Consider the following 23,265-nt stretch of genomic DNA (forward strand, 5'->3'; position numbering starts at 1 on the left):
ATCATTGAACAAAATCTATTAATAAATGAATATATACTGTATATGACTGACTAAATAGTGAAATAAGTAAAAATTGACAAAATGCTAATCTAATGCTTAATTTAAGAAAAATGATTTATAGGTTTTGAAAGCCAGTCTAAAAAACAACAAATTATTGAATGTTAAAAAGTGTTAAAACCATATTAACTGCTATTAATAGCAAACAGTTTAACAGATTTAATATTTATTATTGCCTTCAAATTGAATTCAATAAAAATTAACATTTTTCAATTATTTTATATATTTGGTATTCATTTTATTTTATCATTTCACTAAATATTAAATTATGTAATGAAATATTTATAATGTAATTTAATGTTTTATATAATATAATAATGTTTAACAATACAAATGTCTAGAAACTAATTTCTGATATATTTAAATATTAGTTATAAATATAACATTGTATTACACAGTACAGTATATTGCTGTCTTGACTATTATTAGATAATTTTATATATAGATATTCAGTATATCATTAAATGTCAAATTTAGACAACAGTTATCATAAAAAATAGTAGACATAAGCAAAACTTAATTTTAAAATTTATTAAATCTAATCATAAATTTTGTTAATCTGTAGACAAATTGAAAGTCATTTGTTAAATGCTATTGAAATATTACAATACATTCATACAATTTATTTTAATTGATTATATCATCCATTTTTATAAATTCATCATTTAATATCAAATGTATTTTTGCAAACTAAATCTAATTTATTCAATATTAATGCTTATAATTAGACTTTTAATATAGATATTTATAAATTAAATTGCCATAATATAATATTATCTAAAATAATAAAGTATAGTTGTTTATACATAGACAAGTTGATCAATAATACTGTATTTATTCAATAGGTTTTATAGACCAAGGATAACATGGATAACATGGATAACGTTGATAACTAACAAACATCACATGACTATACCTTACTATACAGTACTGTATACTGTAATACATGACATCAAGTGATTGTTTACCACATTTCACTATATTTTCATTATAACAAACTTATAATGTATTATACAGTAGTACGACATCATGTGATACTGTTATGTACTGTATGTGTCGTTTACAATGAATTTTGAGACTAAATAAATAACTTAAATAACTATTGCCTAACAAAGTACTGCTTTAGTTAGATATTGTATGTCAACAAAAATATTGTAAAAATATTATTCACTATCAGCTATGATATAGCAGTAATAGCGCACTGACAGCAAAATATATAACCAAATCATCATTTTTACACTAAAGTAGTAATAAATGTATACTATATTATGTCTATACCTGCTTATCATTTGATTACCTACGAGTCAATGGGAGACATATTATACATACATACTGTACATACACTACAAGTGTTTATTGAAAAAACACATTAAATAATTTAATCGATTGATGTGTTGTTTGTCAGACAACTAACTGAAGGACAACCAAATAGACGCTATTATTAACATATAATTAATAATAATTGCTTTCATTTAAATATTGCTTAACATATCTATTATTAATCAAACATCTATTGGTTTACATTCCCTGTCTATTATGCTATAAATCTATTACTATTACTACCGTATAATATAAACAAATATGAATTTGTTGTCAAAATTGTGGCAATAATTAGGACAAAGTGTTTGTATAGTATTTGATGATTGCATTGACTAAACATTAGACAAACGATTGCATTATAGCTATAATAACTCTCAAGTATTAAGGCTTTAAAGGTATCGCTTGTTATGATATACACTGTATTATACAGTATCTACAGTACAGAGTATAGAGCCTTCCCTTACATGGCTTGTTATGCCTCCCACTGTATGCCTGACTCGTGGCGTCAGTGTTGTGGTGTTTGATCCGTCGGTAATATTGTGGTCATATTAATACTAAACAATTAATATTATGATAATTTGATGACCTGTGGCCACAATTGTCTGGTCATATATATTGTATATGTAATGTTGTATTGTTGTGGTTGTATAGGCGGGAGTGTAGTTGGTTTGGTAACGGCGTCTATGATACGTCTGGTATGACGTCTATACTCTGGAAACGACCTCTCGATAGACTCGATAGTCTCGATAGAGACAAACATTTCAAGACAAGAGTCAGACATTGGAGTCCTCTGACTGAACGCAATGAACGCATGCATTCATTCAATGTATTCTATGATTGTATGCATTCATAGCCAGACTGTCGTGTCGTTCGTTCACTGCTTTCAATACATAACAACACTTACTGTATGAACGCTTCCATTGATTTTATATATCAATTGTCAATATATTGTCAAATATAGTCAATATATAGTGAAAACTGTTTTGTTTATTATTTTCATTATATAAGTATACCATTTGATGACCAAATCTATGACTATATCCATCACAAAGACGACAATCAATTGATAACTATGTGATTGATAAGAATGGGTTGAACTCAATGATCAGATATCATAACATTTGTGGTAATTGTTGTTTGACTCGAGATATCATCTCATGATAAACATATAAGCCATGGATAGTAAAACAGCAGATGTGTTGACTTCAAGCTTCGGGTCACTGGTTGGCCATCGAAGTCAATCGAAAATGAAAGAGTTATCATCACAAGCGAGCCATCGTTCGTCTCCATATCCTTTGTCATTACCTTCAACTTCGACGGCAACAACGACTCACTCAATACCACATACGTCAGGTCACTACCAACGAGTGGCCCGACAGCCATCCGAAAGCCATTCACCAACGCCTGTGATTTACACACAACGGCTCAAGAAAGTGTTAAAGAGCTATCAGGCGAGCGCTACGACCAGTTTGAATGGTCCCGATTGGCCGCACCCGCAGTTACAAGGACTACACTCTCAACGCATACCGTCTGGTCATTCATCGTCCAACTCATTGTCTGCATTATCGACGTTAAGTACAATTCAAATGTCTCACTCATCAGTTAATGACTCAAAATCGCAAACAAAGAGCTCTAAGTCTTCGGACGAGTCAACTAAAGAAGCGAAACGTTTTAAGTCATTAAAGTCATCGAAAAGTGTTCAAAAAATTGGTTTAAATGATGGTTCACACAGTATTGCTCCGCCATTTCCCATACAACAGCCCCCTATCTTTACACCGCCCGACCAGAACAGGTGCGATAGATCTGAGACTGTCTTAGAGACCCAAATCATATCGTGTTTTATTGTCGGCGGAGAAAAGAGGCTGTGTTTGCCTCAAATACTAACCACTGTTTTACGTGACTTCAGCCTTCAGCAGATAAACAATGTTTGTGATGAACTGCAGATATTTTGTTCGCGTTGTACACCGGATCAGTTGGAAATACTCAAATCGGCACAAATCATACCGTTCTCAGCGCCGAGTTGTGGCCTTATCACCAAAACTGACGCCGAGAGGCTATGTGCCGCACTTATAGACAGTAATCCGCCGAAAGCATCCATTAGTGCCAATGCTATGAACAATAAATTATTTACATTCAAAGTATACCACAAATGTTTCGGTAAATGTGTTGGCCTTTATATACCGATGCTTTATGTCCACCCGTTCTCGACATGTATTGAATGTCTGGAATGTCACGGATTGTTTGCTCCCCAGAGGTTTGTTTGTCACTCACATCGGTTCCGTGAGAACAGGACCTGTCACTGGGGATTTGACTCAAGTAATTGGCGCTCATATTTGTTGGTCGCAAAGGACAAGAAGGACAATGTGGTTGACATTGAAGAACATCTGAAAGAAATGAAGACTCGATTTGACTTCAGTAACAAAGTGGCCGTAAGTTTGACTCTTTTTAAAGTTTATTTCTAAAAATATCTTAATGTATGGTTTGCTTTAATTTTTGTACTGTAATAACATTAGCGACAATGTGTGTGCTCTGATAAATAGTAGTGATATATAACTTATTTGATAAATAATATTATGTATAGTAATGTATATTATGTATAGTAAGGGTTGACAAGTAATGAATTGTGTTGAATGTGTGAACCCTTTAATGATATAATGATAGTGAATGAGTGCAATATTCTTGGATTTGATATTTTTTGCCACATTTTAATGTATTTTAATGTTAGTATTGATATATGAAAACTTGTTGCTAACTCTGTAATATAGTATGCGATGTGTGAATGTATTTGTTAATAAATTTTATGGTAAAGACTATTGGTTTGAATGGTATAACTTATAGTATAAGACTGTTGTGAGGAACAACTCATTCAAATGGGTTTAAATGGTTTCCTTTGAAGCTTGGTTTGCAATGAAGTGCAATGCGAGCCCATCTGGCATTGAATGCACTACCAGTGCCAGTGTTAGTGCCGGTGATGGGGTGCAGCACTTGAGCCCAAATGCTTAATGTCTTTTGCATATATTGTTGTATGTCTTGTATGGCTTCGAGGAAAACGAGAACTAAAGACAACTCATAACAAATAAGCCTTAAGTCTGGAGTCAGTCATGAGTTTGGCTTAAGGAATGTGTTCTGTAATTATTATCATAAGAATGCCCAACACTTCCAGTCCTCACCAGTCAGTCAACCAGTTTTACCAACATTTCCAACAGTTTTGCCTCTTTTTGCTCAATACTTACTCTCTTTCAAAGCATTACTTATTATGTAATTAAGTCAACATTTTTTATTGACCCGCAATACTACTCATACCATTCAAACCAATTCATACTATTTCTCATAATTTTTACAACATTTCCAAAACTTCAAAACTAAAACTAAATGCATTTTATGTTAAAATTTTCATTTATTATATTTTGTTTGACTTTTTAATGATTAATGCCATATGTTTATTGTATATAATGTATAGTATATAAATTATTCAGTATATAACTCATTTTTATTTTAAATGTATAACTATAATAATTATAGGCAAAATGTACATTATTATTATATAATATTTAAGGATACGCTTTAAATACTGTATATTCAAAGTTTTAAATTATTTTTGTTGAATTGTAAGATATTATTATTAAAATATCTAAAAGTTTATTTATACAAATGTTATTTTATAACTTAGTAAATATTTAAAACTTGATAAAATTATATAAATATTTGAATATTATAAGGATTAAAATGATTTGACAAATATTTCTTAATTAGATAATAGATTTAAGTGTTATATATGCTATTGTTAATGATGTGGTCTTATACTCTAATAAATTAGCATGTACATATTTATAAAATTTATATATACATTTAATTAATTTAATAGTTTGCTGCTATTGTTGATTACTTAAATAGTTTAGGATAAAATATATGTAATTCTAAAATAATTTTTATTATATTTTTAAATTTACCATGACAAGTGTTTCTATAATGAAAACTATTATTTAAAATTAAAAAATACCTATATTACTATAGTATTAAATTATTAATATAACAAATATCTTTACTTATTTACAATATAAATTATCCTTAATAAGTATAATAGTATACTTTTATTTTCTATAAATATAAATAATATAAAATAATATTTGAAAACTACTAGAAAATATAATTTAATGCGAGATGTATTGTAAAAGTGTGATAACACATATTAATTTTATCATTTGCTGTTTTATTGACTATAGTCTCTACCATATTATAGACATTAAATGATTATATATATATATATACTGTACTATATTGAAGAGTTATATAAAGGTGTTTAGGGTGTGCTATGAGCCAACCAAATCATATCTATATTGTATTAAACTAATTGACAAGTATTTTGTCTATTATTTTAATATTTGTTTTTTACTAAAGGATAATATGCTTATAAAACATTACTGTATATATGTTTGTTTTAAAATAATATTTTATATAATGTTACAATAGTTTGTTAATTTAGGATATAATTATAGTGATGCTTAAGTGATGAGATCTAATCAAATCTCATATAACCATCAAATAACCCGTATTTGACATTATTTTAAGTTTGGAAAATCCTTTTCAACAAAATTTTAACTATAAATTATAAAAATTAGTTTAATATATATACTGTATATAAATTACTGTATATACTGTATATTGAAATATATATAATTGACATAACATTTAAATGTTTTCAATAATTTTGAATTTTTATTCAAATTGTTAGCCTAAATATTATTTAAATTATTGCTTAACACTAAACATGAAATGTTATAATTTACATAAACATAAATATATTAAATATAGGTTCAATGATAGCATTAAATATGTATTATAATTTGCTTGATGTTGATATGTTATCAATTAAAACAATTTTTCTGTAAAATTAGCAAGATCAATGTGCATAGCAATTAATATATTTATCATTTATTAATTTGTCTATTTCATTTTTATCAATTAATTAATTAAATTGACTTAATTTATACTGTACATATTTTGAAATAATTGATTGTTAATATCAATTAATTAAATTCAATATTAATATTATTTATAGATGATTGTAATACTTAATAATAATGAGTATTTAATAAATTTATATATAATTATAGGTAAATAACAATTAAAATGATAATTAAATGTTTAAATATTAGCGCTCTTATAGTGCGTACAGTGACTTGTGTTTAGAGTCTGTCTATTGGATGACTTGACTGCCAATAGTGTTGTGTTGAGTGTGTGTCGAGTCGTATGTATTAATAGTATACTGAAGTGACTGTTATTTACAGCCATTTAATTGTTAAGAAATATTTGAACAAATGATTGAATCCGTCATTGATTTATCATATGATTAATGTATTGTTATTATTGTTGTTGTGATTAATAGCAGCCTCTCATGGGTTTTGATGTCAACCGCTTTGTTAAGTCTGAGGACATCAGCAAAGACCTGATTTGTAATATCTGTCGTTCAGTTCTTGAAGACGCTGTTTGGGCGCCTAATTGTGAACACGCCTTCTGTAAAGGTATGGACACGACATTAATGATACTTAAGATGACATCTAATTCAATGTCTCTTTACTCACAGATTGTATCAACAAATGGTTATTTCAAAGAAGCATTTGTCCGAATGACAGACAATTTCTCAGTCATTCGGATCTCAAACCGATTCCTCGTTTTATGCGACATATCTTAGATAAGTTGGAAATTAAATGTGAATTTGCAACCAATGGCTGTCCTCAAGTCGTACACTTGGATTCACTGGAACAACACGTAAGGATCTGTGACTTCAATCCCGAGAAGATTATTGAATGTCAGGCCGGATGTGGTCTTGTTATTAAAAAGGGTGATCTCGACAGTCATAACTGTGTAAAGGCTTTACGTAAACGAGTTGACGATCTAATAGCAGATAATGTAAAATATGATCAAATCTTGTCGACAGTTAGATATGACATGAATTGTTTACGCAATGAAAACAATAGACTCAATGAATCATTAAATACATTAAAAACTGAAGTTAAAAGACTTCGTGGAGAGAAAGATCCTACAACTGATGGCTCTTCAGTTTCATCGAGTGATGCTAACTCTCGTACAAAACCCAATCCATATGTATTGATTACTCCATTACAGCCTTCAATGCATCCGTCTTTGGCCACTAACGACAAGCCATTAGAAGAAGAACCGCCATTTAAACAAAGGAAAATCATTCCAATGGCATCACAAGCACTGCACTCATCGGCTTCAAACTCATCCACGAGAACATTGACTACAAGTATCAGTAGTTCATCCAATCAATCATATTCACCGCCTTTGTGTTCAACACTTACTCAATCGGAAATGTCTCGAAACACTCCATCGCCTCGTTTTATAGCTCAACCTATATCTCCAGATCCAGATTTGACCACAACATCGACCGGCAATAATTCAAATAATGGTTTGTATAATTAATGACATGATTTATGATATTATATTATTATCATTATTATATGATTAGATGGTGGTGATGATGACAACCAACCCGTTGAAACTATCGGTTAATTGTTGTAAAGATATTTGCCTCTAATTATTGCTTTTTATGTTATATTTGTTTTGTGTAAATACATTTTGGAGACATTTGTTTATATGATATACAGTATATTATTATATTATTCCTTAATATGAATTATCGTTCAAATATTAAAAATGTTATTAAGTTTTATTCAATAAAAACGTTTTAACTTCTGCTCACAAATTTTCTGTAAACAAATGCATTGTTAACTTAATTATAATTTATATGAAATAAACGAATCAATACATTATTTATCTTAATTTATTAAATATAATTAAAATGTATAATTAAATGATGTTTTGTCACACAATCAGACAATGGCTGAAGCGATAAACTGTGCCACTTCTTCATTCTGTGAGCGCACTGTCAGTTTCATAGTAACGCCTTCAGTGTTGGCCGAAAGGGCTAACTTTGCTCTAACGAGAACTTCATCGATGCCTCTGAATATACCCGACAAATATATGGTGTGTGCACTCTTGCCTTCGGGAACTTTATCTGATCGATCGCAGGCATGCATTCCCATAAATGACACAATGTTTTTGATGGCCTCCTCAAGAGTCTTAAAGTTCGATAGAGCGTACGTTTCCTCGACTTCTGTTTCGGTACTCATCTCATCCCAAGCGCTCATAAAATTAGGTTTCATTATTCGCTGCATATAATCGGCAACCAATAGATCCACATCTTCTAATACATATTCATCAGCGTATCTGAATTAAATAATGTCATAAAAATCACTGGTCATTATGGTAATTGTTTTAACATTGACATTGACATACCCATCGTCGTCAAGAACTTGACCAGTGTTTGGATCACAATCTTTTACAATATATTTAAGCGTTACGTTTGTAAATGAATTGGAAAATTGTGAGATATCGTCAGTTTGTATGACCAAACATACATAAGTGGTTCCGGGAATGTTATAAACAAGTTTAGAGCACTCGACTATCTCTACTATTTGAAACCCATCGGCCACCTAAACATTAATAAATTATATATTTTTATAAAATGTCAAAATTGATTACAATTTCAATTGATTTAAGACCTGCATTGAAATGTTGACATTTTCAAGTATTTGGTCGTTCAAAGTGTTGGTGCAATCAAATTGAAATACAATGTGATCTTTAAATATATGTTTAATACATTGCACAACATATTCGGTCTCAGATTCAGTTAACTCTACGGGAAGTGACGACTTAATAATTGGACCCAATTTTAATGCATTTAATTCAGAGATTGAGGCCAATTGTTCGGCATAAATATCTTGACGGGTGGCGGCCATCTTTTCTCCCGGTGCTTTAATCTGATTATTAACAATATTGTTAGTGTTGTTAATATTTGATTTTTTTGTCAATTCTTCCGAAACGAATGGTGTTGTCGAAAGTGGAACTGTTTTGATATCAAACGGAACGTCTGAAGTGTCCGACAAATATGATTGCAACGCCTTTTCTAAGCCAACAATTGAAACTTGAAGTGGACTTAAAATAAACGACGAATAGAGTGACTTTTGTTTTTGTTTTAAAATATTGAGATAATATGTCGATCGGTCGCGTACTTCATCGTCATTATCTAACGTCGATCTCTCCAACAAAACCAGAATTTGAGGCAAAAGTTCTTCACAATGAGCGCCAAATTTGGCTAACGATGAGACAGCGGCAGCTCTGACCTGAGCGTTCTCAAGGATCAATCGGTTATAAATAAAACGAATATATTTGGATGGATTTGAAGTACGAGTGCCTTCACGACCCAAGAGATGCAAAATTCTGACCGCAAGTCCAGTGTGTTCGCAATCTTCGATAAATTCGCAAAGATGTGCTAATCCGGCTTCTTTAGCTTCGGGATTATCTTCAATGATTGATATAATAGTGTCGACTATAGATTTCTTATACTCATAACCCCCTTCTTCTCTTAGCATTGAAGATAAGAATGTCATCATAACGTTATGTTTTCGGGGAAACTTTTGACATAATTGACGGGTGGCGCCAACAACAACAATCTTGAACTCATCAGATATTTCCGACATAAACGATGCAATTTGTTTCATAAGTCTTTCTACTGAACTTTCGTTACCAGTCTTCAGAAGTGTTGTTATGGCCAGAGTTGCAATCGATCGGTTTGAGTCTGTAATTAAATTTTCTAAATCTACATTACAGGCCATCACAGCGTTCGGGTGATTCATCGCTACTTTATTCAGTGTACGAACGGCTGCAAAACGAAGAGTAGGTTTCGGTGACGATAGAAACAATTGAAGGACAGATACGGCGGGATTCAGTTCGCGTTGAGAAGTAAATTGAAGATTAACAATAGCATTGGCCGCTTCATAAACAACCATTTCTGATTTATGTCTTAAACAAGACTCAATAAATTCAAAATAAGGACTCTCTGGACCTCTGTCTTCCTCTTCTATCAATTTACTTGCAATCCGTATTAAAAGACACAAAGCATATGGCGATTTAAGACCTGATCGGATAAATTTGGTCACAAGTTTAGTGACAGCTAACCGATCACTTTTACGGATGTGATACAAGAGACCTAATGCGTGGTTTTGAACCATAATATTATCAGAATTGACAGCTTCTTGGGCTTCATTTACCCAACGTTTGACTCCGTCGGCGATAGTTTTGGTCAAATGTAGTGATGAGACCAAAGCTGCCGATGCGACCGATGGGTTCTTATCGACAATCGCTTGCTTCATATATCTTTCAATACCCTATATATATATAATTAATAAATAAATACATTTGTTGTAATCGGTTTGTAATTTGAAACTCACCTGAAAAGTGGTCGCATCAGTGATCTGACAGAGCGCTCTCATGGCTGCCGGTCGGCACTGATCATCCTTTGAGTTCATATCACTGGTCAAACTGCTGGTCACAACGTAGACATTTTCAGCCACTTTTGATAACTCTTTAATCCCAATATAAACAAGTCGGCGAAGAGTTGTATCTTTTGATTGAAAGAGTTTCGTCATATTGAAGAAGGCGTCGGTGGCCTCAAGTGTGGACAACTGTTCGCCGCTATTAATCAGATACAAGATTTTGGTCAAAATCAGTGCACACTTTCTGGCGTTGACCGGCGTCTCATTGAAGACCCGACACTCCTGAAGAACTGACGTCTTCTGTATTTTACTGAAAGGATTAACTGACAGGTCTTCCTCGTCCTTCTTGTCTCGTTTGCCATACATCTTGTCGGTCACCAATTGGTCGCACTTGTAATATACTGTGACTTAAACTATAAAATTATATAAATCTGTGATTTGTATTATCTGTAAATCTGAATCAATGGTCAAATCAATTGAAGTGATGTTAAGCCACGTCAACCATTGTTGCCAAACGTTAAGCAATGGCTTAATGTTAACACATATACTGTATTATAATAACAACACATTGCATAACATTTACTATCTATTGCTCCCCTATTCTCACTTTTTGCACGTTATTTATGTTTAATATTTTTATCAATTTATTAAAGTATTATTAAAATATTATGAAACTTATATTTTATAATAAATAACGTAAATTAGTGTTAAAACATTGTTGTCTTAAAATGTTAATTTTTAATAAATGATGTTAGTACAGGTACTTGGTATTACCTTTTACCAAGTTCAGTTTAAATGTAAAAATAATTAATTTTAATAATACTCCTTAATAAAAAATAATTTTAATAATACTCCTTAATAAAAAATAATTTTAATAATACTCCTTAATAAAAAATAATTTTAATAATATGTTTTTAAAATATTAATAATTATTAATTTAATTACAATATTTTTAATTTAATAATATAATTATTATATTCTAAAAATACACAAAATTAATATCAAGAGAATATTTAATAGAAAATACAGTAAATATATATAAATATTTAAAACATTACTTTATTATATACAGAATTATACGATAGTTGAATCAGTAATTATTGGTTCATTATTTGAATATTTTTTAGATAAATTAGTTATTATGAAATTAAAATCATTATTATTTAAATTATAAACAAAAAATCTAAGTAAAAGCCAATCACCAAATTGGCACCGATTTAACAGACAACTCAACTCTTGATGATTACAAATGTGTGCAATACTTAATAGTTGATAATATCTTAACTTTGAAGACAATATATAAACTAAATAACTGATTATATCAAATAAACTAATTATTAACAAAATGCAAAACCAAAACCATTGAAATAAAAATAGTTTTTCAATAATCAGATTAATGGGAAGCAAACAAAGTATTTCATTGTTCAGGTCATTGATCTCAAGTCTGTTTTGACGACATATGGCAGTCCTCGGGAAGACATCGGAAAGTATGGATTTGTGGTCAGAGTTTTGTAAATTAAATAATAGATAAAATCCGAGTCCAGTAAAGTGTCCGCTAAGAAACACATTACTGATTACTATTTGAATTATTAAATTCAATAAACATATCATTTTGGTTGACATATATTTGATGGCATAGATGTCATGATTACTCATATGTTTTAACAAATATCTGACACAAGAATTTAGTTGAAGGAGTTTTTTCTCTTCAGGAATCTTGTTGTCCATTAAAGTTGACAAAAGTGTATTAAGTTTGTTGTTTTCCATCGATGACCACAACCAGTGAGGAATATAAAAGCAAAGCGCTTGCATTGAAAACAGAAAACCAATCCAATGAAAGTTATTAACATAACTATTAGATCTCAACTTAGTATTTGTCAAACGATTTGTATTATTGATAAATAAATTTAAAGAATCGATGACTTCAAATGATTCTTGTGTCCAACAAATGGTATTTAATAAGTTTGTCGAATATTTTTGTGGATCATTTGATAGACAGTCAATGGCATCGTTTTGATATTCATATATTATTACTATTATAGCTAAACATACTAATAATGATACAGTTGTCTTGTAATGAATCCTAAAGCACATGTCATCTAATATAACCGGCTTTTTATAATTAAAAAATCTTTGAAAACAATTTAAACAAAACTTCATTTTTAATTTTATTTTATATTAAAAATGATATTTACTGTAACTATATTATGTTTACAAATCATCGAATAAATAGTAACAATTTAATTTTATCAAAGTAACAATGGTTACAATGATTGAAAAAATCTGGTTTCTGAATATAATAATATTATACTAATAACCAATATAGTACTACATATATAATTTATATTTATCATATGATACCTGTTTAATATATAAATTTTTAATTTATCTAATCTAATACAATGTTTTCACTATTAATTAAGCAATTATTATTTTTTATTTAAGTAATTGATTTACAATACGTATATATACTGTATAAAAAATATAAATTATAAATATTCTAACTTTAAATAAAAATCGAAAACCTTTAGCAAACCTGATATATATACGTATTACGTAACACTAATATTTATTATCCAAGTTTAAAGAAAATAAAGATTAAAATACAAATTAATAGTCTTTTTTTTGTAAAAATTCCAGTGCTTTAAATTATCATCAAGGAAATGATCTGTCAATACATATACTATATAAGTATTTTCAACATGGTCATTTATTATGTTTAAAGTTTTAATAAAGATTCAAATATTTATTAAAATAATGTATAAATAAGTCGTTAATAAGTTCGTCGCTATCGTTAGTTTATAGTTATTTAAACTATTAAAAATTTTTATAATACCGTACATTAAAGTTATAAATACACACTGCGATAAAAATCAATGTTTATGTATAATAAAATCCATAAACTTTGATGAATTAATTGAAAAATATAGTTAACTTTACAAATTTACGAAACATACCTTAACATTGGAAAATAAACTAAAAACTAAAACTGTATGTTTACTATAGAAATACTATTGTAATGTTAAAGTATGTTTCGGAAATTTGTAAAGTTAACTATATTTTTCAATTAATTCATCAAAGTTTATAAATTTTATTATATATATACATTGGTTTTTATCGCAGTGCAATATTTTTTAAATATTATTTTATAACATTATTTGATTATTTCAATGAAAACATTTTTATCGTTAAATATTTCTTTAAAAAATAGTCTATACTTACATAATTGCTTATTGATATTCTTTATATAAATTTTAAAGTGTTATTAATTATTAATAATAATAACGTCATTCATAAAATAAAACTACAAAATTGGATTTAACTATTCAGTTATATACAGTATATAAAATTTAGTGATTAAATTATAAATTATATTGATAAAATAACTTAACAATTATATAATTTTTGGTAATAAATTTATATAAAATACTTAAAAATAAATTAGTTTAACTAGACTTAAAATTATTGTTAATTTTTTTACTCACTTTGCTTTAGGTGCAATGATAAATTGTATATTTTATTTTTTAAAAATATAAATCTAATATATGTAACTAATCTGACAAATATTTGTTGACAACAATTAAGCACAATATTTGGTCACATAATAAACTTAAAGTGTAATTTCGAGTAACATTACTCTTACCTAACGTATGATACCTAATAATTTCATAAAAGTAATGAAAACTATGACAATTATTTATTACTTAAATAACTAAAATAATTATTATATAATGTGTTAAGGCTAAAAAACCAAATTAGCATTTTTTCAAATAATCATATATTAGATTTATTAATATCTAAATCTAAGCGATGATTGTAGTAAACCATCTGCTAATAGTTTAAGTAAATTTACTCTATAGTCGGCAAATCAACATTAGTTAGCTTTTATTATAAGTGTATAATCTGTTGTAAATTGCTATCAAAAACATCAATTAGTTATTAACTGACCAAAAGATTGTCTTATGTTTTACAGTGTTAGTCATACGTATCTCATCAATAGATATTACAGTATATTATTAATACATGTCTTGTATTTAGTTTAGTTTAGAAATAGTCAAAATAAACTAATAATTATGAGAAACATGTTGGGAGTGTTTACTAATAGACGAATTTTAAATTATCCCTTAAAAACTTAATATAACTAATAATTATTAATAAATAGACGCATTACTAATGCAGATCATCCTAATGTTAGGGACTGATAGGCAATAGTTTGACATATACTGTACTAAAGCTGTTTAAGTAAGTGTTGGGAAAGCACTGATAGTTTGCACCTGGGCTCACAAAAATCAATGTTTCGCTGGCACTTCATTTATACTAAATATTATACTGTATGGTAGATATATATCATTTTTCACACGTGTTTTCTCAGAGGCCAACACTTGTGTAAACAAATATTACTAACTTTTATATATTATATTTCTTTATGTTTTCTTAACAAATAAGTTTATATATATTATATATATATATATATTCCAGAACTCAATTATATTTATTCATCAATTTCTACTAGTTTTATATATATTTTTAATATGACCACAACAAACAATGTATAAACTATAAATTTATATTATCAATATTCAATGATATAGATAATGTTTGTATATAAGATTGTATATAAGTTAGCGATAAATTTTTAAAAAATATATAAATAAGAAAGATAAAATTTTTAATTAATATAAAAAGTATTAAATAATAGAAAAATATAGTTATTACTTATAGTATTATTAATTATATTAGATTTATTATTTCTCACAAATATTGATATAATAACTTCGTATTAAATATTCATACAATTCATTTGTATTTTGTAAAAATAGTTGAAAATATAGACAAACATTGAAATGATGTCAACGATAAACAAAATTGGATTATAATTTAAAGTATATTTTATTTGACATATGCTATCAATCAAATTTACTAAATATATTTACATTTGGTCTCTGATGACAATCTACATCAATAACAAATTGACGAGAAAATCATTTATATAATAATTGATGTCTAAATACCACTCTTTAGATTTGAGATCGTCTATAAAGAAAATTATATTATACAGTAGTTTGAAAAAACTATAATAACTTTAATATTTGTGATATTAGTTTTATTAATTCATTTATTATTTATCAAATTTCATAATATATATAACATAAAATATCAATTTCATTAATAATCTAAACTGTAAACTATGATAAATATATCATTAAAAAATGATTGAATGCATATATAACTAAATTTTATTTATACATTAATAAAAAACAGTCTATTTTTATTATTGTAGAATAATGTTATTATAATATTTAAATCTGAATTTTAAAAAATAATTATTTTAAATAGTCAATATAACCATCATTATTAATAAAATATATCAATTTCAATATCGATACAATAAGTTAGGTAAACAAAAAATATTTAAAAATTAGATTTGAGATATCAAAATATATAATAAATCATAAATAGTAATTGATCAATTTTAATATTAATGTCAAAAAATTAAATGTCAAACTTAGTTATTTTGCGGAAGTAGTTTAAAATCAATAAATTTTCAATAGTTTTATAACAAAAGAATATTTTTTCGACCGAATATTTCGGTATACAATAATTCAATACAATATTAATATTAGATTTAGGAGTTTATATACTTTATAATACCTTTATATGAATTATGGGCTTTAAGTGCAGTAATCTTAAGCTGCTCTTTATTATTCACCTTTCAATAACTTCTCAATAAAATTCAATTTTTTTTTGAATAATATTTGAGTTTTAAATAATAAACTTTTAATATTTAATTAATATATTAGAAAATTATAGAAATTTGATTAAAATGATTTTTTAAAAATATTTTTGCTTTGAATTGAATACTGTATTACAAATTATGCGTTTAACATACGTTGATATATTGTAATAATACTGTACTTATTAGTTAATTTTAAAAAATTAAATCTATATCCGTGTAACATAGACTATGTTATATTTAATATAAGTTATTTGTTTAGAATTACCCTAATGCAATAAACTACACGTTTAAACTTATTATTTTTAAGTTTAAATAATATGTTATACTGTATAATATATTAACTTATATATAAATAGTTTAACAATATTGGATAAAATATATCAGAGGAATCGTACACAAGTTACAGTATATTTAAATAGCTAACAAAGAATTTAATTAAAATAATTAAATTATAAGTTATTAAATAAACTAATATAATTATTTTTTATATCATTATCAACTATTCATTGATTTACAAAATTGTAATTTTTATTAACAATATGATGGTATTTACTATTATACAAAAACATACAAACTAATACATTTTCAATTTATATGTTTGTTAAAGCTATGTACTGTACATAATATATATAACATATAACTGTATATAACATTGTAGTATAGTTATGGTAAATCAAACCGATTATTGTGATTACAGTGTCATTGTATTTATTAATCACATAATATTTACTTTTCTCACGTTTTGTTGCAAACAGTTTATGATAAAGTATTAAATTTATCCATTTTAATGGATTACATATATTTAATTTATTGTGCAGTATATAACATATTTAAGATAACTTTATGTATGCTTTTTATTTAACGAATTATTGTATAATATATTGTATATGAATTGCATCTTCAATGGCAAATACATTGTAAACTGAAATTCATAACTTATATTATAGTCGTATTAAGTTTATTATTGATATCAAGTTTGTCTTTTATGAAATTTATTTATGTTATATAATGATAAATGATATAATTTATTGCAAAATTTAGTAAAAATAAAATAAATAAAAACTGCTACAAATTTTATTTTTAACAATTAACTGAATAATATAACTTAAGATAAACATCTTTTTTGTTATTAATAATAATTTCAAAAATCTCGATAGCAATAGTCATCATTATTATTATGAAAAATAATTAGATTAAAATTTTAAATTAGATAAATAAATCCTAATTTAAAATTGGCAAATTACTATTTTATAATATATACAATACATATTTCTATTACCTATAAAATTAATATACTGTTTAATAAATTTAATTAATAATCATTTTTAAAACAATTCTTAAAACTCACTAACAAAACATAAAAATATTTCTTTATTTAATTTTTTCAATTTTTTAAAAATCATTTTCTATTATTATATGTTTGTCTATTTTATATATTAATAATAATTTTATATATACTGTACAGTAAGTTATAAAGAATAATGTCATCATTGAATCTTCAATAATATATTGTTAAGTTTGTTAGAAAATTAAGTTAATATTAATTAAAGAGTTAACGCAATTGACATCAACAAAGTTAATGATACAAAATAAATATTAATTTATTGATTATTAATTATCAAATTATTAAAAAATTTAATACATTTTAATTAATTAATAAAAATATTATTATAAATAAAAACAAAACATTATATTAACTATTAATTTAAATAAAATGATATTAAAGATGGATTTGATTGAGTCGATTGACAACATTTGCGATATTAAACCGCAATTTATGAAACTCTGATATTTTGCACTCAAAGACAACCACTTTCTCGACAAACAAGTCTTTATCAGAGCTGTTATTAAGCATAACATTCAACTCAAATACTATCAATGGTTCCATAATTCTTGAGACCATTGGGTTAGAGATGGAGACATCAATTCGCCATCGAATCGATCGCAAGACATATGACTGTCTTCTGGTAACTGAAAAACTTTTGCCATCGACACCAACAATGTTGTCGTCAAATAAATCATTCAGAAATAGTTTGACAAACTTTTGGTTCAAATTTAGACTTTTTATTAAATAGTTTTCTATGAGATGCGAGTCGAAGAAGTGGTAATTATTATGACAATTGATAGCAAGCATTAGTATTGCATTGACTAATACATCAAAGCTTTTTGTGTCCAACAGATCATTGCTAAGACACGTCTGTTTGACCGAAAGATATCCTTTACTATCGAAACACTTGTCTTTCAAATATTGTTTACATAAAACACAAATCTGATGAAGAAGTGAATCATCCATTGATGGCAATAGTTTTGCGAGTGATTTGACAGAAGCGGGTATTTCGATGGGAAACAGATTTACATCGGTATGTGATTTGTTGGCCATCTTATCAATTAATACAATAAGTTGTGTCAGCGATGGTCACGAAAAACATGAAAACAACAAGAATTGTTGTTTTCAATCATATGTTTATTGAATACACTGTTTGTTTGCATCGTTTCTGTCAATAGATTTCACTACAATCTCATTCAACACACAATTCAATGTATTGTGTATTCAATTCATTAATTTATATCAACTAAATCTTACAATACATTAAACCACAGTTTTTATTACCCATATATTAATATCAATTGATGTCATTTACGACCAAATTATGCAAATATTTAACAATTAAAAAATATTAAAACCAAAATAAAATTATAAACCCATAAAATAAGGTTATTATTAGTATTAAAATAAAAACTTTACTGTTAATAATATTTTCTACTTTCAAATCGATTAATCAATCCTTTTATAAATTCAAATACTCTGTAGTTTGGGTTAAACTGAAACTGAAAACCAAATGTGTAACCAAATAATTGTTAGACCGTATTATATAAAAGATTAAACATTGTATAACATTATAATTTATAATACTGTACCTTATTGTACAATAATTATTATGGACTGTATTATCAATTCCTAACTTAATAAGTTATTTATGTTTATATTTTTACCGATTTATTAATGTAAGTGAAAAACAAAATTACTTAAAAATAAGAACTAAGATATTTAATATACAGTACACTAAAGTAGTAGCAATTGTAGATACAGTAAAATATAATAATATTTTATTAAATTATATTAAATATAATACAATTTCAATTCAGTAAAAATTGTTTAACACATCTCTCTCTCAATAATTCTTTTATTCTGTTTTTTCTGGACTTTTCTTATTTTATTTCTAATTTCATTTAATTAATTGTTGTTTTCATAAAATGTAAATAAATTTAATTTATATTTAATTAGTATATTGCAAAATAAGTAAATTTTATTTATTGATAAACTTTGATAAAATAATAGTACTATTGGTATTCGCATTAATGATAGGAAACAATAAGAAACAGTTGGTTTTGATTTGATTAAAGTGTTTGTGTGATAATGTGTTGATTAAACTAGTGTTAAGTTTGACGGCTGACTGACTCTTAAATAAAGGATTAGACATTGCTATAGATATTGTGTGAAAATTTTGATTAGTCTTACTATATGTTTATTTACTTATATTTTTTAATGAAATATTATTAATAGTTTCATTTGCAAACTATAGATATTACAAATACATTACTATTATATTTCATATTTTTTTATGTTCATATGATATAATATTTAAAAATAATTAATTTAGTTAATTTATAATTTACTTACAATAATAATTAATATAATTTTGCTTATTGTGTATTTCACACAATTAGGTTAATACAAAAATCAATTTTTAATTGTAAAAATAATTAAGTTTTGACATTGACTTTAACATTTAAATAAATAAGTTAAATCAAAATTATATTATAATTAATAATATTTGTTTAATAATTTTAATACCAATTTAAAACAGTTAATCTTAAAATTCTAATATTAATGAAAATATATAAATTATTAATTAAATAACTATTGTAAGTTTATATGTATTTTATAGTAACTATGATAACTAATAATTTTTTTATTTTATGAAATCATATATAATATTGTACTTATAAAATACTAATACAATAACTTATAAAATGATGTGTCATTAAATTTGCATTAATAAAACTAAGGGATTTGTATTAAGACAAAAAGTTGTTTTAAATTATTGTTAATTAAAATTATTAATTATATGCAAATTATTATAAAACTTGAAAATAATATAGCTAAAATATTTGCAAAGATTACAATTAAAAAACTTTATATATATAGAAAATACAATATTTATTAACTATTATCTTATTAATAAAAACCTAATGATTTGAAATAATTAATTTAATAACAAGATTGGTTTGATTAAAAAATATTGTTAAAAAGTGAAAACTAATAATAAAACTGTTTGTGCTCTACACTGTCTACAGTACAACTACAGTGTACACTATGTGCACAAATAAATGAAAAATATTTTGTTGCTCCAAAAAAACTACTATTTTATCATTTTTATAGCGAAATGTTTGTATGGGATTATGTATTGTTCAATGCAATGGACTGATAGAGTAATGGATTCATAAAAATTGAATGCATTGTAAAACATTGTGTGTATAGCAATGCAAAGTGAATTCAATGATGGGATAGCATTCCTGAGGGCATAATAGTAGTGGTAATGCAGTGAATGCCTATGCATTTGGCACTCGTATAGTCAATAGTCATATACTGGTGACAATCAGTACAATCAGTGGAATCACTATTTTAGTGCTCACATTCTCGGCCACACTTTTCCCACGGGCTGTACAACCAATGAGAGGCAAGTAATATGATTGTGGCACTTGTGGCACGCGTACCAATACAGCGATAGATAGACTCACTAACTCTACAAACATTAACAAACATAGCATTACATTGCACTATATGTCAAGTAATGCCAGCACTGGTTAGTTGTTCGAGTGCTGGCGTGAGAATCACTGAGCTCTCAGAGCACAGGCATAGCATAGCATAGCACTGGCATAAGCATAGCATAGCATAGCATAGCACAGCACTGGCATAGCATAGGCATACTATAGCACAGGCAGATGCAATTACGTCTTGATGTGAAGTGATGGCTGGTTGGGTGCATGTGGTGTGTGTGCCAGTGTGTGTGTGTTGGTAGTAGTGTGTAGTGTATAGTGTTGTATGTATGCCTACACTACAGGTGTAGATGTGATTCAGTGTTCAAAACTCGTGGGAAAGTGAATTGAGAAGCTTTCCCAAGAACTTAGTGCTGAGTCGCGCGCTTCACTTCACTGCTGACCTCATGCCTGTGCTCTCTCTCACACATTCCCACACTCGGCACACAACACATACACACACTATAGTTATCTGTGTGGACCCCCAGTCCCCCCTCTATCACCCCCTCACAGCTTAAATGCCTCTTAGGATAAGCGGTCTCTTCCCCTAACAAACTAAGAAGCTATTGATAAAGAGTCAGTTGTAAAGTACTGTTTGATGTGTAGGTATGCCGTCCCATGTCTGGCCTGTCTGTGCCACGCATGTCGACCAAAGTGAGCAAAACTTTGACTGCAAATACTCTAACATAACATTCAACGACTTGTTTCCAAACAGAACAGTCACTTCTTAGACAACTCCAAAACAGTTGATAAAAGTTTGCGAAACTTTTTCGTAGTTTTTATTTAAAGTTTTTTTTATAAAATTGATTTGAAATCAAAACAATTTCTAAACAATGACCGCAACGATGGCATCGAGTGCTGACTCCCAGACCACTGATATTCCTCGCAAAACAGTTTCTAAGACTTCTGAACACAGAAGAGTAAGTTTTGATATAAATTTTGATTGTGTTTTAACTTTACTAATAAATTGTTATTAATTATAGGCAACAAAACCAATAATGGAAAAGAAACGAAGGGCTCGAATCAACAACTCTTTGAATGAACTCAAAGTCCTTATTCTTGATGCTCTCAACAAAGACCCGTCTCGTCACTCAAAGCTGGAAAAAGCAGATATTCTTGAGATGACTGTCCGCCACTTACAGAGCGTTCAAAGACAACAAATGGCAACCGCTATCTCAACTGATCCAAGTGTTCTTAACAAATATAGAGCCGGTTTTAATGAATGCGCTACAGAAGTTGGACGTTATATTAATCGTATTGATGGTGTGGACACCACTCTCCGACAAAGAGTAGTTAACCACTTGAATGTTTGTGTCCAAAGTATCAACACTGCGGCAAATATGACATCCAACTCATATGCGACTCCATCGAGAAGTGGCAATGCATTCCCGGGAATGAACCCACCCTTTGCCTCATCCAATACACCACTTCACGTTCAGATACCATTGCCGGCTGCTATCGCTGCAGGAATTTTCCCAAACTCTGGTCTCACAAACATTTGTTCTAATTCTGGTGACATCAATAACAATATGACATCACCGATGATGACAACTAGACTAACACACGATAGCAAAGTCAATATGCAAACACCTCCGTCGTCTGCTTCGTCCACCGCCTCCTCTCACTTCACATTTTCTCTTCCGCTTCAATGCTCTCCTCCAATAAATAGTCATTTAATGTCATTTCATCATAATCTAAATCAGTCATCAGGAATGGCATACAGACATGGATCAACTGGTTCGTGGAGTCATAACTCATATCTTGAATCACCATTGGGTCAGAGCTCAATAAGTCCTGTCGGCAGTGCGACCAGTGAACAGTTAAGTCCTTCGGGAAGTGAACAAGACGTCGATATGGTATTTGAGTCGCATTCCGGTAGTGCACATCACTCTCTAAACAGTGATAGTGTATGGAGACCCTGGTAATCTGGTAATGACCTGATCATACAGCATACAGGTGCTCACTGTAACC

At 27.8% G+C, this 23,265-nt stretch overlaps 5 protein-coding genes across 5 annotated transcripts; 2 read left to right on the forward strand and 3 right to left on the reverse strand.

Moving 5' to 3' along the window:
• Window positions 1-1,816: 1,816 nt before the first annotated feature.
• On the forward strand, window positions 1,817-8,014 carry LOC128958710 (uncharacterized). Its single transcript, XM_054304615.1, has 5 exons — window positions 1,817-2,282; window positions 2,386-3,806; window positions 6,764-6,899; window positions 6,962-7,807; window positions 7,868-8,014. The coding sequence occupies exons 2-5, from the start codon at window positions 2,553-2,555 to the stop codon at window positions 7,909-7,911; spliced, it is 2,280 nt and encodes a 759-aa protein (XP_054160590.1). The 5' UTR covers window positions 1,817-2,282; window positions 2,386-2,552; the 3' UTR covers window positions 7,912-8,014.
• Window positions 8,015-8,164: 150 nt separating this feature from the next.
• LOC128958708 (coatomer subunit gamma-2-like) lies at window positions 8,165-11,286 on the reverse strand. The gene is made up of 4 exons (XM_054304614.1): window positions 10,692-11,286; window positions 8,964-10,628; window positions 8,698-8,894; window positions 8,165-8,628 (listed from the first exon to the last, which is right to left on the reverse strand). Exons 1-4 carry the CDS (start codon window positions 11,100-11,102, stop codon window positions 8,232-8,234), a joined length of 2,670 nt encoding a protein of 889 aa, XP_054160589.1. The 5' UTR covers window positions 11,103-11,286; the 3' UTR covers window positions 8,165-8,231.
• A 693-nt stretch (window positions 11,287-11,979) lies between these two features.
• On the reverse strand, window positions 11,980-12,830 carry LOC128958089 (innexin inx1-like). The gene is made up of 2 exons (XM_054303905.1): window positions 12,068-12,830; window positions 11,980-12,020 (listed from the first exon to the last, which is right to left on the reverse strand). The coding sequence occupies exons 1-2, from the start codon at window positions 12,828-12,830 to the stop codon at window positions 11,980-11,982; spliced, it is 804 nt and encodes a 267-aa protein (XP_054159880.1).
• Window positions 12,831-18,193: 5,363 nt separating this feature from the next.
• LOC128958090 (uncharacterized) lies at window positions 18,194-18,945 on the reverse strand. The gene has a single exon (XM_054303906.1). The coding sequence runs from the start codon at window positions 18,851-18,853 to the stop codon at window positions 18,194-18,196; it is 660 nt and encodes a 219-aa protein (XP_054159881.1). The 5' UTR covers window positions 18,854-18,945.
• A 3,043-nt stretch (window positions 18,946-21,988) lies between these two features.
• Window positions 21,989-23,265, forward strand: LOC128958792 (transcription factor HES-4-like). Its single transcript, XM_054304726.1, has 2 exons — window positions 21,989-22,214; window positions 22,278-23,265. Exons 1-2 carry the CDS (start codon window positions 22,128-22,130, stop codon window positions 23,217-23,219), a joined length of 1,029 nt encoding a protein of 342 aa, XP_054160701.1. The 5' UTR covers window positions 21,989-22,127; the 3' UTR covers window positions 23,220-23,265.

Source organism: Oppia nitens, unplaced genomic scaffold (genome assembly GCF_028296485.1).
Source record: "Oppia nitens isolate AA-2021 unplaced genomic scaffold, nextdenovo-longstitch-racon4-pilon3 scaffold3_pilon_pilon_pilon, whole genome shotgun sequence".
In the NCBI taxonomy this organism is placed as follows: Eukaryota; Metazoa; Arthropoda; class Arachnida; order Sarcoptiformes; family Oppiidae; genus Oppia; species Oppia nitens.

Excerpts from the sequence above, each read along its gene's own strand:
- LOC128958708 (XM_054304614.1), bottom strand. The coding sequence starts at position 11,102 with ATGTATGGCAAACGAGACAAGAAGGACGAGGAAGACCTGTCAGTTAAT. Across the intron at positions 10,629-10,691 it reads CTGATGCGACCACTTTTCAG|GGTATTGAAAGATATATGAA; the intron begins GTGAGTTTCAAA and ends ATATATATATAG. Across the intron at positions 8,629-8,697 it reads CAAGTTCTTGACGACGATGG|ATACGCTGATGAATATGTAT; the intron begins GTATGTCAATGT and ends TATTTAATTCAG.
- LOC128958710 (XM_054304615.1), top strand. The coding sequence starts at position 2,553 with ATGGATAGTAAAACAGCAGATGTGTTGACTTCAAGCTTCGGGTCACTG. Across the intron at positions 3,807-6,763 it reads ACTTCAGTAACAAAGTGGCC|CAGCCTCTCATGGGTTTTGA; the intron begins GTAAGTTTGACT and ends TGTGATTAATAG. Across the intron at positions 6,900-6,961 it reads TGAACACGCCTTCTGTAAAG|ATTGTATCAACAAATGGTTA; the intron begins GTATGGACACGA and ends CTTTACTCACAG.
- LOC128958089 (XM_054303905.1), bottom strand. The coding sequence starts at position 12,830 with ATGTGCTTTAGGATTCATTACAAGACAACTGTATCATTATTAGTATGT. Across the intron at positions 12,021-12,067 it reads TTGCATTTTGTTAATAATTA|TTAAGATATTATCAACTATT; the intron begins GTTTATTTGATA and ends TTGTCTTCAAAG.
- LOC128958792 (XM_054304726.1), top strand. The coding sequence starts at position 22,128 with ATGACCGCAACGATGGCATCGAGTGCTGACTCCCAGACCACTGATATT. Across the intron at positions 22,215-22,277 it reads AGACTTCTGAACACAGAAGA|GCAACAAAACCAATAATGGA; the intron begins GTAAGTTTTGAT and ends TATTAATTATAG.
- LOC128958090 (XM_054303906.1), bottom strand. The coding sequence starts at position 18,853 with ATGGCCAACAAATCACATACCGATGTAAATCTGTTTCCCATCGAAATA.